Source organism: Pogona vitticeps, chromosome 5 (assembly GCF_051106095.1).
Source record: "Pogona vitticeps strain Pit_001003342236 chromosome 5, PviZW2.1, whole genome shotgun sequence".
Lineage (NCBI taxonomy): Eukaryota > Metazoa > Chordata > Lepidosauria > Squamata > Agamidae > Pogona > Pogona vitticeps.
Window position 1 is genome coordinate 96,414,062 of NC_135787.1, and position 18,928 is coordinate 96,432,989.

At 43.2% G+C, this 18,928-nt stretch overlaps 1 protein-coding gene across 2 annotated transcripts in view; it reads left to right on the top strand.

Annotated features, from left to right (window-relative positions):
• Positions 1-18,928, top strand: part of TULP3 (TUB like protein 3) — a 57,481-nt gene that overhangs the window by 6,880 nt on the left and 31,673 nt on the right. The window contains exon 1 of one of the 2 annotated variants that reach the window (XM_020811207.3): positions 620-7,481. The exons of the other annotated variant lie outside the window; for it this stretch is intronic. Within the exon in view, the coding sequence (XP_020666866.3) occupies positions 7,438-7,481 (44 nt within the window). The 5' untranslated portion in view covers positions 620-7,437. Of the gene's footprint in view, positions 1-619; positions 7,482-18,928 lie in introns of those variants that run through there. 2 annotated transcript variants of the gene reach the window in all.

Genomic DNA, 18,928 nt, shown 5'->3' on the forward strand with positions numbered 1-18,928 from the left:
GATGCACCAAGAATAGCGTCAGTACCTACATAAGAAGTTATAGCCCTGGAAGGTTTGTGCCAAACAAAATATTTTGGTCTTTAAGATGCTGCAAGAGTCTCTGTTGCTTTGACCTTGAATTGAACGCCCTTCTGGAACCAACTGACTTGCGGGTAAGCACTATGAGATGGATCCGTCTTTTTCAGCACCAGCCTCTCTACTGCCCACCTCCTCCCTTGCACGCATACAGCCCCCGCGATGCAACTCTAGCAAGTTGCTGATACGGTTGCGCCCTTGAGCGCCCCCTTTCCTCTTCTCTCACCGCTTCTTGTTGCAACGGCGGAACCGGCGGAGCACAGCTGTCGGTGAAACTCCGGTGCGGGGGGGGGGGTGTCACACACCGCAAGCCACACCCTTTCCTGGGTGAGGGAGAAGGGAGAGAACCGACCCCAATCTCCCCTTTGATCGATATATCCTGCTTCTTCTTAGTTGTTTGAATTTGGCGCCCTGCAGACTCGTTCAAGGTCACATGACAGCAACGCGCCAATCAGTATTCCGCGCTGGAGCCGACTGTCAGTCGCTACAGAAACCGTGGCTGGCCGTAGACGAAGCCGAGGCGGGAGGGTGGAGCTTCGGGGGGAGAGCAGGGAAAGGGGGAGACGGGGAAGGAGAGACAAAACAAGAGGAGAAAACGGTCGTTGTGTTGTGGGGAGTGAGTGGTTGCATTGCAGTCAGGGTAGCTGGTGGTACTGAGTGCCGAGGACCGGAGAATGGGGCGGCTCACAGCGAGGAGGCGGGCGGGCGGGCTGGGGAGCCGCAGAGCTCCCTTGCCCGGTCTGCACAGCTGAATTTGGTGGAAACGGTGGGTTGTTTGGACATGCTTTACTAGTCGCCATCGTTCGGCCTGATGAGAAACACTGCAGCTCCAGGCATGTGTACTCAGGAATTAGGCTCGATGGGTGCCATGGGGCATGAACGTACCATTAATAAGGCTGAAAATATAATTACTCGGGAGTAAACCCCCTGGAATATATTTTTCCAGGGAGATAACAATGTTAGTTCTCTGGGACTGACAGCGTTAAATAGTGAAGGGTTTTGAGCATGTCAGGGATGCTGCGAATAATACCATCAAGGGGCGAGATTCGCCTCATAGGGTCACCCAGGGTAAAACGTTGAGATATTACAGTGAACTGTAAATCACAGCTATGGAAAAGATGGTGATGCTAAGAAGAATGGAGGGTAGTAGGAAAAGAGGATGACTGAACACAAGATGGTTTCATTTAAAAAAGAAAACCACAGCCCTTAGTTTTCAAGCTCTGAGGAAGAGCTTTTTAGGGATAGGAACTTTCAGATGTCCTTAACTCATAGGGTCACCATTAATGCAGAAGTGACTGGTAGCACATAACAATTAGCTATGTTATTCTTTTATAGCTTAAATTAAATTATGGTGGCATCTGAGCCTAACAAAAGTTTATTCAGTGAGAGCTTTCCACGCACTAATCACGTGTCTGAAGAAGTAATTATCATCCAGGAAATGGTTGTTGTGGGTTTTTCAGGCTCTTTGGCCGTGTTCTGAAGGTTGTTTTTCCTAACGTTTCACCAGTCTCTGTGGCCGGCATCTTCAGAGGTATACCAGAGCACAGCAGAGGACACCAGAGCACAGAGTGCTGTCCTCTGAAGATGCCGGCCACAGAGACTGACAAAATGTTAGGAAGAACAACCTTCAGAACACGGCCAAAGAGCCCGAAAAACCCACAACAACCATTAGATCCCGGCCGTGAAAGCCTTCGCAAATATAGTATATCATCCAGGAAAGCTCACACTGAAATACATTTGTTATGCTTAAAGGTGTCACAGTAGTCTTGTTCTCACTGAAATACTTCAAAGTTTGTGGTTGTTGTTGTTTAGTCGCTTCCAGCTCATCGTAACCCCATGGACCAGAGCACGCACGCCCCTCCTGTCTCCCACTTCCTCCCTGAGTTGGGTCAAATTCATGTTGGTAGCTTTGATGACAGCGGTCAGCTTTCTTTATGGTCCAGCTCTCACTTCCATACATCACTACAGGAAAAACCATAACTTTGACTATGCGGACTTTTGTTGGCAAGGTGATGTCTCTGCTTTTTAAGATACTGTTAAGGTTTGTCATCGCTTTCCTCCCAAGAAGCAGGTGTATTTTAATTTCAACACTGCTCTCACCATCTGCAGTGATCATGAAGCCCAAGAAAGTAAAATCTGTCACTTCCTCCATATTTTCCCCTTATATTTGCCAGGAGGTAATGGGACCAGTGACCATGATCTTAGTTTTTTTGATGTTGAGCTCCAGACTGTTTTTTGCACTCTCCTCTTTCACCCTCATTACAAGGTTCTTTAATTCCTCCTCACTTTCTGCCATCAGAGTGGTATCATCTGCATATCGGAGGTTGTTGATATTTCTTCTGGCAATCTGTTCCACCTTGGGATTCCCCCACTCCGGCCTTTAACATGATGTATCCTGCATATAAGTTAAATAAGCCAGGGGACAATATACAGCCTTGTCGTACTCCTTTCCTAATTTTGAACCAGTCAGTTGTTCCATATCCAGTTCTAACTGTTGTTTCCTGTCCCATGTATAGATTTATCAGGAGATAGATAAGGTGGTCAGGCACTCCCATTTCTTTAAGGACTTGCCATAGTTTGTTGTGGTCCACACAGTGAAAGGCTTTTGAGTAGTCAATGAAGCAGAAGTAGATGTTTTTCTGGAACTCTCTGGCTTTCTCCATAGTCCAGCACATGTTAGCAATTTGGTCTCTAGTTCCTCTGCCCCTTCAAAATCCAGCTTGTACTTCTTGGAGTTCTTGGTCCACATACTGCTGAAGCCTACCTAGCAGGATTTTGAGCATAACCTTGCTAGCGTGTGAAATGAGTGCAATTGTACGGTAGTTGGAGCATTCTTTGGCACTGCCCTTATTTGGGATTGGGATGTAGACTGATCTTTTCCAGTCTTCTGGCCACTGTTGAGTTTTCCAAACTTGCTGGCATATTGAATGTAGCAACTTAACTGCGTCATCTTTTAAGATTTTAAATAGTTCAACTGGAATGCCATCACTTCCACTGGCCTTGTTGTTAGCCAATCTTTCTAAGGCCTATTTGACTTCAATCTCCAGGATGTCTGGCTCAAGGTCAGCTACCACATTATCTGGGTTGTCAGGGATATCCAAATCTTTTTGGTATAATTCCTCTGTGTATTCTTGCCACCTCTTATCGATGTCTTCTGCTTCTGTTAGGTCCCTCCCATTTTTGTCCTTTATCATGTTCATCTTTGCACAAAATGTTCCTTTAATAGCTCCAATTTTCCTGAACAGATCTCTGTTTTTTCCCCTATTAGTTTGCTCTATATCTTTGCACTGTTCATTTAAGCAGGCACTTTTGTTTCTCCTTGCTATTCTTTGGAAATCTGCATTCCATTTTCTGTAACTTTCCCTGTCTCCCTTGCATTTGGTTTCCCTTCTCTTTTCTGCTATTTGTAAGGCCTCGTTGGATAGCCACTTTGCTTTCTTGCATTTCCTTTTCTTTGGGATGGTTATTGTTGCTGCCTCCTGTACAATGTTACGAGCCTCTATCCAAAGTTCTTCAGACACTCTGTTCACCAAATCGAGTTCCTTAAATCTGTTCTTCACTTCCACTGTGTGTTCATAAGGAATTTGGTTTAGATTATACCTGAGTAGCCCAGTGGTTTTTCCTACTTTCTTCATTTTAAGCTTGAATTTTGCTATGAGAAGCTGATGATCAGAGCCACAATCAGCTCCAGGTCTTGTTTTTGCTGACTGTATTGAGCTTCTCCATCTTTGGTTGCAGAGCCCCTTTACTGCAGTAATAAATAATGGGTCAGCAATGGTAGATGAATAAGCCTTTTGTCCCTATTTCATTTCATAGCTGTTCTTGGCACAGTTTGCCTATCAAGTGCATTTAATCAGAGCTCAGTCTTTGCAGCCATTGAATCTTCTGCTTGCCTCTTTTCTCACTAGAGCCCTTTTTATTTTCTGAAAAGGCTCTTGAGTCCATGAATGGCTATCAGATCAGCAGCATTCCACTCCATGACATAAGCTGCAAAACCTGAAGTCCTGTGGCAGGTTTTTCTAATGTTGGAGGAAGGGGAATTCAGTGCTGCAGAACTCCTTGTTTCTGTCTTCCAAGCGTTGCTAGTATTTTATTTTATAATATTTTAGACACACCTTTCAACAGACAGTCACTTTAAGCCAGTCACAGCCACCTTTCCAGGGTTTTTTAGAGAGTGAGTTCTCAGAAGTGGCTTACCATTTCATTCTTTTGGGGATGCCCTGGGACTATGCAGCTCTCCTGAGGCCACACAGATGGCTTTACTCTCAGGAGGTACAGTGAAGGATCGAACTGCCAGTCTCTGGCTTCACAGCCTACCTAACCCACCAAGCTATTCATCTAATCTTTGTGTTTGTTACATGCCTTCAACTGACACTCAATATATGGCAACCCTGAAAGGATTTTCAAAGTATGTGAGATATTTGAAGAGTAGTTTACTATTGCCACCAACCACTGAGTGTCCATGGTTGAGCGGGAATTTGAAGTTTCCCCAATTCTCGCCTGACGTTATCCAGTACACCTTATTGGCTATCAAATTGTACCTTAAGCTCCAGGAGAAAAAATAATAATCATGAAATAAGATTAAAAATAAAGTTAGGTAAACATTATTGACTTACAATATTTCATAAGCAATTCAGAAAACGCCTCCAAATGAAATCTTTTTCAGTCTGCTGTAATGCACAACAGCACAATAGTCTTAATCATCTGTACTAATGAAACTGATGTGTCACTGTCTCTTGTCTTCTGCGGAAGCCAAGCTAAACTGAAAGGCTCAAGGAGCTATGAACATTTAAAATCCTGAGAGACAAAAATGAGTTGGGGCTTGAAACCACACACCATGATGCAATAAGAAAAATCTGGTTCCACAGTAAATTGAGCATATATCAGAAATGCAAAAAGCCAGACCAGTTACAGAAATAATGAGGATACATAACAAGATCATGCTTCCAAAATAGGGAGGGGGAATGGAGTCTACACTAAAATACTTCCTCAGAGATTTATTTTCAACTTCCAGCAACAATTGATAATTCATAGGAAACAAAAGCAGCAGAGCATCTGATCTTGTGAGTACAGAAATAACACAGTACAAAAATCCAGCTTTGTTAGGCTTCTGTATTCTCAAGCAAGAAGAACTGGATTACTAAGTAATCCTCAACACAACTTCTGAGACCATCCACAATATACATTTTTGCATATCCACAAAATCTATAACCAGGAAAGATTGCAAGGTATTCCTTCCAACTCCAGAGTTCTAAGATGATGGTTTGAATGGATTGATTTGAGGTAAAACTGATTTTCCCCACCACAATTGGCTAAGTTTCCACTGACAAGCAAAGACCCTATCATTAATATAGGCTTTTTCTAACTCACCAGTTGTTTTAGCAACAGTCTTTTCACATATGTTTGCTTTATTTTGAGTTTGAACATATTGGTAGAGTTTAAATTATTATTTTAATCCTTTTATTTCGTAATACAGTATGTGTGTGTTTGTGTTTTAACTATATTTTGCTCATCTTTGTTGTAAGCCATTTTGAAGAGACAGGTGGGCTGTAAATTCAGTGAATTAATGCATAGAGCAGCTGGAAATCAGAATAGAAAGATTTCAGTGTTTAATCACAGGGCCAAATTAGACTAATAAACACCAGCTTTCATGGTTCTGCTGAGAGGATCTTTAGTTTTTAGCTTCTACTTCTCTGATTCCAGAAGTACCAGACTTATGGAAATAGAATCTGTGGAAACTGAATGTTAAATTGTATGGACTTCAGGCTTACCTCGCAAAGCTGTATGTGTGAAACAACTTGAATTTGTATATTGCAAGCAAGAGCATCCACAGGATTTTTTCCTAGCTGGGGTTGAGAGAAGCTGTGTAATGGTATGCTATCATAGTTCATTTGCACAGCATACACCAATATAACACAGAATGCCCATCTGTGTACTTTAAAATGAGAAATCTTTTTATCTATTTAAAATTCAGGATGGGGAGAAGTGTCCATTTTTGCTGGCATTGCCTATTACAGAACTTCATAGAGGCTGAACCTCTCATTACTCTCAACTTACAGACAGCTTGACTTACAGACTTTTCGAGTTACCGACTTCTCTGGCCGCAAAATTTAGGTTCGACTTGCAGCCGGAGAATCAACCTACAGACCAGAAAAAAACCAAAACGGAACAAAAATGGCTGGTTACGGATTAATTGGTTTTCAATGCACTGTAGGTCAATGGAGCCTCGACCTACCGACTTTTCGACCTGCAGTCACCGTTCCGATACACATTAATTCTGTAAGTAGAGGGTCCACTGTAAAGAGTACACATCTGGACTGCAGGGTGTGATAAGATCAAAACTGAAAGTTTCTTTCATGCCTGGGCTGCTTTCCGAGGCTTCACCTGGTGTCTTATTAACAACATGAATGTACTTAGTTGGATTTTATTTAGAAACTTCAGTTCTTAGTACAAGGGAATGGAAATAAGGTGAAATACATGTAGAGCTCTCCAGCTTATTTGATGTGGGAGGTATTGCATCTCTTTTGGCTTCCTCAGAACAGAGGTAAGAAATGCACATAAGAAAACAAAGGGATGATTCCAGGATTTTGACATACCAGTAGTTGTCATTAAGCAGCAGTGCTTCTGTGCAGAAATAAATTGTAGCGAAGGGAAGGTTATGCTTACACTTCCAAGACTAATTTAAGATTTTATTTCTTATGAAAAAGGTAGCATAATATTTTTTGAATTTTAAACATTCTTCCCTTGTGTTTTGTTGATGTGAGAGTTCTGACCTATAACTGCCCTGCAGTGTTTTTATCTTGTTAAATGTTCCATGTTCGGATTACCAGTTCAAATAATTTCTTATGAAATAGATTGCACAAAACTTAATGCACCATTAAATCAACTCCCAGCAAACTATACTGTATAATCAAACTATTATATGCAGAATAATAATACACCATGGGGGTGCATAGCTTATATGAGGACGTGTAGTGCTTTAAAGTGTTTTAAAAAATGAAAAGGGCTTTTTAACAGAATAAGGTAAGAGCATTAACTCATTTTGCTGCCTTTTACTTCTATGTGATACGGTTTTCTATGTGCTTTTTTCGCTTTCATCCTAAGGAGCAATTAAAAGGTCTAAAGAAATGCAGAAATTTTTCAGTCCCTGGAACCGGGGTTTTTAAGTCTATGGTCCTTCATTTTTGCCCACCCCGTTCATTATGTCCAATGAGAAAGTGCGGTGTTTGAAGATTGTACCCAATGGCGAATAGTTTCACTGTCGGGATCGGTTTCCAAGGGAGAAAGGGGGGGTGTTGCTAGACTTGAGAGGAGCGGCAGCTTCCCCCCCCCCCCCATCAAGGTTTCTGTAGTAATGGCAGGATGGCAGGCGGGAGCGGGCTTACTTGTCCCAGCCTGGGAAGCAGGTAAGGAATGGAGGGAAGGCCTTACTTGGCGGCAGGAGGCCAGACTGCTGGCGACCCTTCCTTTCCTTGCGTGGCCGCGCAGTTGCAAAGGTGGGCGGGAGGGTTGACGGTGAGGTGGCGACGGTGACTCTCTTGTGGGGGGAGAGCGAGAGAGGCTCCTGTGCCCAAGGCGCCCGCTTAACGATGCCACTTTTCCCTTCAAGGGAGAGCAGCCTCTTGGCGAGGAGAACCCCTTTAAGTGTTTCACTAGGCATCTTCCCATCCTCCCCCCCCCCGGCTCACCCCGCAGCAAAAGCTGGAAAAAGAGCCGGGAGGTGGGCGCCCTAGCCGGGGAAGCTTCGTGGAATTCCCGTCCCCGCCGAGCCTGTCTGTGGGATTTTGGGGGGGCAGGGCAGGCCAGCGTGCGCGCCCTCCCAGGAGAGCAGTGGCTACGAGTCTTCTCCCCTGCTCTCCCTTTGAGGGAAGCTCCTCGTCAGGCAGGAGTGGGTCTGCAAAGCCTGTAGAAGAAGAAGAAGAAGAAGCAGAGTCTGAGTCGCAGCGGCTGCCCGTGATTTGGCCTCCCTTTGGGTTTGTCATAGCATAGAGGGTTTGTCAGTCGAGGAATATCCTCCTGAGCCTGCCTTATGCTTGGCTGGATATTCTTTTGGAATGATCTGGTAGTGGGGATTGGGCACAATTATCTCAGCCTCCCACATCACCCAATAAGTAAGGGTGTGTGTGACTCTTTTCTGTCCCTCCCCCCACCCCACCCCCATTGTTCACTGCCACTGAATAGTTATGTGCAATTTACCTGTTGTGTCATGTAAAGAGATAAGATGCCCAGTAGTGTATTCCAGAGGAAGATAGCAGGGCAGCGTTCAGAGTGGCAGCCATCGCTTGCCCCATTCTTTATGATCAGTTTTGTGGAGGCAATGGCTCTTGTAAGAAGCAGTTGATGCTTGTCCTCCCTCCCTGGGAGCTCTGAGCAGAGTATCAAAATGTGCAGGCAGTCATGGTTCTTTTCTCCTGCCAGTCCTGTCAGGGCAGGCCAGTAGGGTAGACTGCACCTGTAATTCAGCATATATGATTGGTCATGGCTGTTTTAAACCCCCCCCCCCCGATTCTCCATCTGGTCAGCATAGTGGTGGAGATTCTGCTAATGAAAAGAGAGAGGGAGAGGGAGAGAGAGAAGAGGAGTAAGAAACAGCAGCAACATTTTCTTAAAACAGCAGCTGCTACCTTCACACTATCAAGTGGTGGTTGCTACTGTGCAAGATTACTCACTTGCCCTCTTTGGTCCATTATCTTCTCAGTGAAGGCAGCAGGAAGGATTTGTCTCATTGAGGCCATCTGGAGGTAAGGAGTGAGCAAAAAGAGTTGGTCAATCTGCTTGCTTACCTTCCTGTTGCTAAGTGTCATGGAGGAGAGGAAGGAGAGAACCAGATCTTGCCTCTTAAACCCTCTTCACTGGATGATGCAGAGAGTTGGGCTGTTTGGGCCCAACATCCAACACAATACTTAGAGGAAAAGTGTAGGATGAGGCAACCACTTAAACTCCTTCTGTGTTTAATCCTCTATGCTGCATTGCCCAGAAAAAGAAGGTAAGTAGGCAGCGTTGTAGACACAGCTTTCCCTGCAACACTGCCTAGAGAAGGGGAGTAATAAGAGAGGAGCATCCATTGCTTTCTCTTGCTTGAATACCTCTGTGCCTATCCTCAGAAGTAATAAAGCTGAGAGAGGTAATTTGGAAGTCTGGCAGTTTTCTGGCAGGAAGCAATTCACTTCTAATGATTTCCAGCCTCTGTAAAGGCAGAAGAGAGAAGACTCTACTGTTAGATTGTTTATGGTTTTATTAGATTAACTATTTGACTCTGTATTTTATTGTGAACTGCCCATAGTGGTGGTGTGGCACTAATGAGAGCAGTATATTAAATTTAAAAAAAAACAAAAAACATTGTTTCTTTTAATCTAATCATCGCTTTACTTTCAGAATAAAAGTGTTTCTGTTAAGGATGCTTTTCAGATTCATAATTTCATGTTCAATTAAGCCCTGCAGGATTTGTCTAGTTAGTACTTACTAACTTGGAGGAAAGTTAGTTGGAAAGATTCAGTTTATCTATCAGTATTATTAGTTCTGAACAAACCAAAGATTGGTTGCAGGGCTTGAGCCATGGAATGTCCATCCCAGCCCCTGACTTCTGACATAGATTTTTGATTGGATTCAGTTTTTATGTTGATGTTATTGTGAGGGTTTGTTATTAAGCTCCACTTTTTGCTCAAAGAAGACAGGAGTCATTTTTGAACCAAAATCCAAACTGGTGTTTATTTCTTTAGTCATCAGTAAAACTTCTTTTAATGAATCATTCCATAACTTCTCTTGTGAGACCAACGGGGCTGGCAAGGGCAACCAAAGTTCTGAATCAAAAGGGTTCAGTGATTTAACATCCCAGGGTCCAGAAACAAACGGTTCATAACTGGGAACACCAGCTTCTGTTCCTTCGCCTCTCAGTAATGGTAGGGTTTCACCATCCCCGTCCTCTCCCCATACTAGGTCTCTCTCCCCCATGAGTTGTCCCCATGGTCCTGGAGGTACATCATCCTCCGTGCCTCTTCTGCACGCAATGCCCAACATTCCTCGGCTTCCAGGGCCACTGCTTCTTTCTCTTCTCTCGTCTACTCCACTCTTTAACCTTGGACTCACCCCAGTAAGACGCGCGCTGGGGAAGTCCCCTCCTACGGCGATAGTCTGCCTCCTCTCTGGGTACCATTATCCTTTCCCATTTCCCAGTCCATGGGTCTTCCACCCAGAGGAGTTCCCAGCCACCCGGTATGTTGTCGTGGTCCCTATTTATAATCCCCATCCCTGCCTCCGCCATGGAACTCCTTTCCCACCAAATCTTTCTTCGTTTGAGTTGCCACCGTCAGACCCCGCAGACTTGTTTCCAGCTCCCAGGTGTCTGTCCCCTGGTGTATCTTTCTGGGAGGCGTTGGCGGTGGAGTGGTCTGTACCTCTCTGGAGGTCTTACTGGTGGACGGCACTCCGACGAGAACTTCTATGCTCTCATCCCGCTTATCACAGTTATACTGTACTTGATTGTTTTATCCTGTTTTAATTTTTGTTAATGAAGTTACATGTTGCCTAGAGTTACATGTTCATAGGCAACTAATAAGTGTGAATAGCATGCGGTGTATGTCTTATGCACCAATTTATAGTGATCCTAATAGGTTTTTGAGGTATGTGATATAAAGAGTGATTTTACCTCCTGATGAGTTTCCAGGGCCAAGTGAGATGTGAACCCAGGTTTTCTTAGTCCTAGTCCATAATTGTATCCACCACACCACGCTAGCTCTCAGAAGAGCTAATTTATATTAAACCTTATATTACAAAAGCCATGTTGTTACGTGCCATCAAATTCCTTCCAGTTTATGGCACATAACAGGAATGATGAATTAGTGACTCAGAAAGCCCTGTTGTCCACAGTCCTTCTCAGCTGTTGTAAACTGAGGCCCGTGGCTTCCTTTATTGAGTCAATCCATACCATTATTAGGTTTTCCTCTTTTCCTGTTTCCTTTACATTCCCTGGTATTATTATCTTTTCCAGTGATATTGTCTTCTCATGACATGCCTGAGTACGAATCATTTTTTGCCTCTAGGGAGAGAGAGTTCAGGCTTGGTTTGATCTAGCCACTTGTGTGTTTAAGAAGCTTGGTTTGATGTACCCACTTGTGTGTTTAAGAAGCTCCCCTCCAGTGCCAAATTACAGATGAATCATTTTTTCCCTGCCAGCTTTCTTCACTGTCCAGCTTTCACATCTGAACAAAGTAATTTTGGTACTGGGAATCTTTAAAACCCAATTAAAAACATGGTTGTACATCCAGGCCTCCCCTCCAGTCAATACCTGATTTCTTTTCTATTCCTTATTTTATTCTCACTCTATTTTATTATAACTGTATCAAATGATTATGTAATGTTCTTGTGTTTTATTGGTTTATCCTATACTGGAAGCCGCCTAGCGTGGTCGAGTAGACCAGATAGGCGGGGTATAAATCAATCAATCAATCAATCAATCAATCAATCAATCAATCAATCAAATAAATAAATAAATAAATAAATAAATAAATAAATAAATAATAATAATAATAATAATAATAATAATAATAATAATAATAATAATAATAATAATAATAATAATAATAATAATAATAATAATAATAATAATAATAATAATAGGGATTACCATAGCATACATGGTCTTCAGTGACATATCCTTGCACTTGAGAATTTTTTTTTGGCATTATTTTTGCTTACATGGGAAATGAATGCAATGGTCTTATAGTTACTGCACTCCTTGGCATCTTCTTTCTTGGGGTTTGGAATGCATACTGAACATTTCCAACCTATGGACTATTGTTTTGTTTTCCATACTTGTTGGCATATTCTTAAGATTTTGATAGATTTCCTCTCTCTACTTTGAATTAATTCTATCAGTGTCCTATACTGTATATTCCTGGTGATTTATTTTTTCCAAGAGCTTTAAAAGCTACCTTCACTTGACTTTCTAAAATCGCAGGTTCTTCATCATATGGCTCTTCAAAGAATCAGTTATCCTTGCGACTCTTCTGCATATTTCTTCCTTGTATTTGTTTTCTTGTTATTTTATTCTGGTTAGATAGTTATGAAAACCGTAACTGGATTATTTAAAGATTATAGGACACAGTATCTCCCCCCCCCCCATTATAATTGTAAACATTTTCTTTTTTCATTCCAGTTACAGGGAAACAAAAATCAGAAATTAAGTATATGCTGTTAATTTGAAGTTTAATGAAGACTTCTGAATAGCTATACGTATATAAAAATGTGCAAAATACAGTGATCCAGATGTTGTTGAATTTTAACTCCCGTAAGACCTGTCCTAAACAGTATTGCCAGCAGTCAGGAATGCCGTGAGTCAACAACATCTGGAAGTCTGTGTTCTGCCCACTCCTACTTTAAATGCTTGCTATACTTAATAATCACTCTGTGTTAAACCAGTTCTTAACAATTTGTTACAAACAATATAATCAACAGAGATTCCAGAGATTTACACCATCACCCTCCCTCATTCACTAAGTTTTACAGGGGCTTCACAGAGATTTTCCCCTTGTTTTTCTACAGTATCTTCTATCTTTTTCCTTACTTTAGAAAATCTGTTATGGAAAAAAAGATGGAGTAGTTGCATAGTATCCCCTAATTTCTAGCTTGAGGAGCCCTCCGTCTGAAAAGAGAGAATAAGGAGTATGCACATGAGAACAGTTTTTGTTCTTAATCACTTGATTTCTCTAGGCAGCAGAACCAACCTGCAATCCTATGGTGCAGTCCTTTACTCTTTCCTATATATGTGAATGGCATTGGTTCCTATGCAGAAAACTGCTGCACTTTTGGACAATTCTACAATGACTGAAAACCCACACTCCTCCTTTGACACCTTTGTTGAACCCCATTAGAGAATCATGCACTCATCCCCATATATACACTGAACCCATCATAATGATAGGTATTGTGTTCCCTTGTTGACATCAGGGGTGATAGAGGTTTTGTGTACTGTCAAGCCCTAGTTTGGAAACACACCTGGTGGTTAATAGGAACATGCTGCCATCACTAACACAACAGTCTATTCTCTTCTTCAAAGGCTCATAGCAACGGCAAATAACCGTCCTCTATATAAGCTACCTTGAATGGCAAATAGTTTGTTCCGGAGGGATGCCTAGATAAGTGTGTTCTAAAAGTATCTGAGGGACACAGGTCCTCACAGAAAGAAGAAAGTGCCACCCTTATATAGGAAGTGTCCTCACAGAAAGAAGAAAGTGCCACCCTTATATAGGAAGAGTCGGGATCTCCAGTGCTGATGATTTGGAGTCTGTTAACCATGTGATGTAGTGAAGACAACATATTGCTTAAACACTCAGGAACACGTTTCTTTCAATACGTAGAACTATATATTGTTCTCAGGATTATGAAGGATAAGTGGAATAGATTATTCTTCCTATGAGGCTTCTTATTTCAACTTTTACTGTAAAAAGAAACATAAGATTAAGCTAGAGCTTATTTTATGTAAACTCTTCCAACTGTGCTAATACAGTACTTCAATTTATCCATCTCATAGCTGGTGGTTGTCCTTTGCAACTGCAGGTATTTTCTCATTTATCAGGCTTCATCAAGTCAAAAGGGAGTATAGGGGCATTTTTTCACTGTGTAAAAACTTAAGTAAATGTATATGGAAACAATTTTATAGTAGATGATAGGGCTGCTTCTGTGGCCGTTATACCCAGAAATTGGGCAGCAGGCATATGATGGGTGGATGGTTGGTGCAGTAGCTTCTGCAGCTTATCCTGAGAAAACAGCTGTGATGCAAAACATAGCGGTATCAATTTTAGAGTTAGAAGGGTTAAGGCTGTGTGATTTAGCAATCTGTTTCATCTCGTGGATAAGGTGTCCTGTTGGGCATGAAGAATAAGAATGTACTTTATATAATGAAAATTATGTGAGAGCAACTAGATGGAATAGAAGCAGGTGTGGTTGGTTTTATCAGAGAGGTGGCAGGGTATGAAGACCACAGAGCCCAGTATGATGTAGTGGATAAAGTGTCAGATTAGGATTCAGGGAACATAGGTTTAAATTATTGCTGAGCCATGGAAACTCATTGAATGATGATGACTGCAGTAACCTACTCCATAAACATCTCTCACACCTTAAAAACTTGTACAGTATTTAGAATCACCAGAAATCAGAAGTGTCTTAAAAGCACATAATGGGTGCACGTGGGGAATAGACCAGGTCTGTTCCTTCACAAAGACCAGCTTTCTCCAAGCTGATGTCCTCCAGGTGTTTAAGACCCTTATCTCCCGTCTGTCCTGTATTTGCATGGTAAGCTTCCTGCAAATCAAGAGAAAGAAACAAAAAACAAACATTGGATTTTAAAAAAAGTTTGCAGGAAGGGAACAAAATAAAGAAAGGAAGTTGCCAGATGACACAATGCATCAAACACTTTTTGTTTAGTTTGTTTTGCTGTTGCAACTTCTACTATGGCAATGAGAGTCATCCAAAAGCATTTCTGGCTCATGTTTCAGGTGGAGCAGTGATGGAGCAGTAAATACAAGTGCAGTGAACATTTTCTTATCCATTTTTGATTAAAACTGCTGAAAAAGACTACAATTCTGCCCTTTAGAGAAGCTTCAGATATAACCTACACACCCTCTAAACATGCAACAACAAAAATTCTAACCCAAACTATTACAGTGAGGCTCCTTTCTTACCCCTTTTCTTTTCATGAAAAATATTTTTAAAAAGCTTTTACAACTACAATAATAGTAGTATGGTGTTGGCTAGATAAAAAAAGTGATGCTCACGGCCCCCTAAAGGTTTGTTGGGCATTCAGCCAGAGAGTTCGGACGGCACTTATCTACCACCCTTGCGCTGGATTGAGTCCTTAGACTTCAGCAGTGCATAGCACAAGCCCATTGGACAAGTCTGACCTAAAAAGAACAGTTTGCACTTACTCAGTACTTTGCAAGTACAGGCACATGGGCTTTGTGACTCCTTAGAGCTCATAACAGCTCAATTAGGTAGGACTCTAAAATGATAGCAAGTCTGTGGCCCTCTTCACCACTGGAAGTAGCCAAACCCTGCTGTTCAAGAGACCAGTCCTCAGTAAGAATTTTTAATAATTAATTTTTATTAGAAAAATAAAGATTCATTAGAAATCAGTTTATGTTGCATAAGCATCGGCATTAAGAACATATTCAAAGATCATTGCAGTTAAATAAGATAACTAGTTCCCATTTAAAATAATAAACTCTAAAAGCTAATTTAGGGTAGGCTATAGTGGGCTATGATGGGCTAGCCACCACCTCCTTTCTCCTTACTTACATCCTTTCTCAATCAGGTACGGATGTTGATGGGTGTTGCTCTGATGATGGAATAGAAACCCATCATCAAAGAAACACACGAACCATTGAACACAATTCACAAAACCCATTGTCCATTTTCTACTTCCCCAACCTCCTCCCTTCTTCATGGCCCATCTGGTGTTAACCAAATTAACTTTTTAGAGGTTGTACCACTTCTCCCATTATTCCCATGAGAGTGCAGGTGTTGTTTATGTCTTCTGTAGGAAGCTTGGAATGTTGAGTCTGCACGGCCCCCTCAATTTGGCGTTCATTATCAGCATGCTGGGTGTAACGGTCTTCATGAAAACATTCTCATAGTACTTAGAAAAACACATTTCAAAGTCTCTCAAATCATCTTCACACAGAACCTAACTGACTCCATTTTACATTTCTCTGACTACATATGCCATCATGACATGCTTTTGACTACATATCCCATGCTTATGACAAACAAGACCACTCCTCTTCTTCTAACCAAAATTTAATTAAGATAAATATGGATAATTCACATGTAACAATACAAAGGAGCAACACCAATTCCTAACTCCAAATATTGCCACAGACCATTAACCAAGCCCCAAGAATTCAGATGCCAATTTGTGTGTCCTGGTGAGGACCCATACAAGAATGTACTTCTCAAATGAAACCAAGTGTCTGAACTCAAGTTCTTCTTCATGGTCTCTGTGAATGCACACTAGTGGGTTAATCTGCACCTGAATATTAGAGCTCAAGCACATGGTGCTGGGACCTCCCACACGCTACCCATAACCCTGCCCTAGCACCGAGTGTCTCAGTTCTGTTTCTGCCAGTGCTGCTGCAGCTTCTCAGCTTTGGAGCTCCCGCGTTGACGTCTTTAAAAAAACAGCTTACCTTTGGATCTCCCAGTACTTTCAACTTTGGACTGTTGACGTTCCCTTCAGATCTGTGAGTTGGACAGAAGCCTAAAACTGTGTTATTTTTTATTCTTTCATTTTCTGCATTGTTTATGCCCACTTTCAAATGTTGAACCACCTGCCTGAATAAAATAACATTATCGGATGGCCATTCCCGGTGCCTATTTTGTCTAGGAGAAGAACATCAGCCGGCCCTTTGTGCTGCTTGTAAGAAATTTACCAAGCCAACACTTAAGCTAAGATTGCAGCGCCTTGGTTCCTTCCCGTGGGAAAAGTCTCTTTGCCCTGCTTGAGTCTCAGTTAGGGACTCACCACAGGCTCACCCCTCTGAGCCTCCTTCAGCGGTGGCTGTTTGCCTAAGGTTTCAAAGAAGGTGGCAAAGGCGTCTTCCTTGGGCTCAAGGTCAACTGCCGTGGCATCGATAACGAAGCTGTCTCCGACCTTGGTACCAAAGAAGAAGAAGCTGTCTCTAGCCTTTGTACCGAAGAAGAAGAAGCTGTTTCAGGCCTTGGTACTGAAGAAGAAGAAGCTGTTTCAAAAGCCATCCCGTCCTGTGGCCTTGCCATCAGCTCCACCTCTGGCTCAATCCCGGCATGACTTGGTATGCCTCAGCATACCATTGGGTGATGAGGAAATGCCTCCCCCGAGGTAGGTGACTGCACCATCGCCACAGCTATGCCTTTCCCCTGACTGGGCAGACACCTCTACTGAGGTGGGCAGTTGGCACAATCCAGCCTGTGTTCCTTACTGGGCTCAGCATCTAGTCAGGAGTTGGTATCTCTGGCCGTCTCTGTTGCCTGAGGCTCCTCGGAAGAGGAAGCAGAAGACCCATTATGTGGCGCCTGCGGCCGAGCCTGAGGCTTATCATTATCAACAGTCTCCCGCAGAGGAACACCTTTTCTATTGAGATTTTCAAAAGGCTCGTTGGTATGACTCCTGTCATTACTATGAGCCTGAAGGCTTCAAACAAGAAAAGAAGGAAACTGGACATCCTCGGCTGTCGAGTCTGCTCCTTGGCTTCCTTCATTTTGAGGGTGGCAAATTATTCCACGGCAATGGGGCCATACCATTGCCACTTAAGGAACACGACATTACCAGCCCTACAGGCCATCCCGGAAAAGCTCCAGGCTTCAGGTCTTGCATGTCATCAGGAGGCCATGGCACTGGAGAGGCAGGAGAGAATAGCCACCAGGCATGTAGTGGACCCTGTGTCTAAACAGATTGCCACAGCGGTAACAGATTGCCACGGTGGTGGATGCAAGGTCCAGGATCAAGACCTTCCCTTTGATGGATCAAGACCTTTCCCTATGATTTCCCTTGATGGCATAGATCTCTCTCGGTCATAGATCTCAAGGATGGCTATTTCTGCATCAGCATCTGACCAGAACATCACCGTGTCATGGGTTCAGCCGAAGAAGGCCTGGAATCAGAGGGGTTAATTACAGCTGAGGAAAATGCTGGGCAATTAGTATCACAGGTAGCTGAATCACCGCTAGATGCTCCTCCCCCACTAGCCAGAGTGAGATAAGCTTCAGCAGAGACTCACAACACAGAGGTTTGAGGCTCTCATGAATGCTTCTCACAGGAACAACAGGTCGACCAGCCCAGAATTTTAACAGGATGGAATGTTTCTAGAAATTAGATGATTGTTGTTGCTATATAATTTGTACTCAGAGGCTTGGAAGCAACAAGTCAATTCTCTGGCTCATGTCCACGCTCCTGCTTGTCTTGAACCTTGCTCTCTTGACCCTTGGCTTTCGGACTCTGACTTCTGACTACGGTTTGTGTTTTGGCTTTGACAATTTGGCATCTGTTTTGTATCTCCTGGACTTCTGACCTTGGACTGGCTTATTGGACTTTTGCCTGCTGAATCCCCTGGGAACATGACACACCGTTATCTAAGATTCTCCATCAATGGAGTGACTTATGAATTCAAGGCCTTCCCCTTCAGGCTGTCAACTGCCCTATGGGTGTTCACAAAGTGTTTAGCCCCAGTGGCAATGCATCTGCATTTGCAGTGTGTCACAGTGTTTCCTTACCTGGATGACTGGTTGCTGGCAGCACCAACCTGCGCCCAATCCAAGTGAAATATAACCTTCACTTTATCCCTTTTGTCAGCCCTTGGCCTCCAGGTCAGCCTGGAAAAGTCTACCTTACAGCTCACTTAGCAGGTATCTTACATTGGGGCTATACTCGACTCCGCTTGTGGCCGTGCATTTCTCCTGAAGGACAGGATAGTGAAGATTTGGCTGATGTTAGCCTCCTTCCTGCCAGGTGCCAGGGTGTTGACCCACCCAACCCAGCATCTGCTCGGCCTTATGGCTTCTACCACAGCAGTGGTCCAGATGAGATCCCTACAGGCCTGCTATCTTTTTCTCTTCAACCCCCTGCTCAACCCCCCCCCCGTCCAAACTGCTTGTGGTCACTGCTGAGCTGCATCACAACTGGCGTGGTGGAGCTACTGGCTGAACTTGTTGGTCAGAAGATCCTTTGGCTCTCTTGAAGGTGCAGGTGACCATGGATGCCAGCCCAACGGGCTGGGGGGCGCACTCCAAGGCCTTTCGGGCATTTGAGCGGCTCCTCATTGGCCGGGTAGTCCAGGTGGCTTCAGGCAACACTACGGCTGCCTATTATGTCAACAAGCAAGGT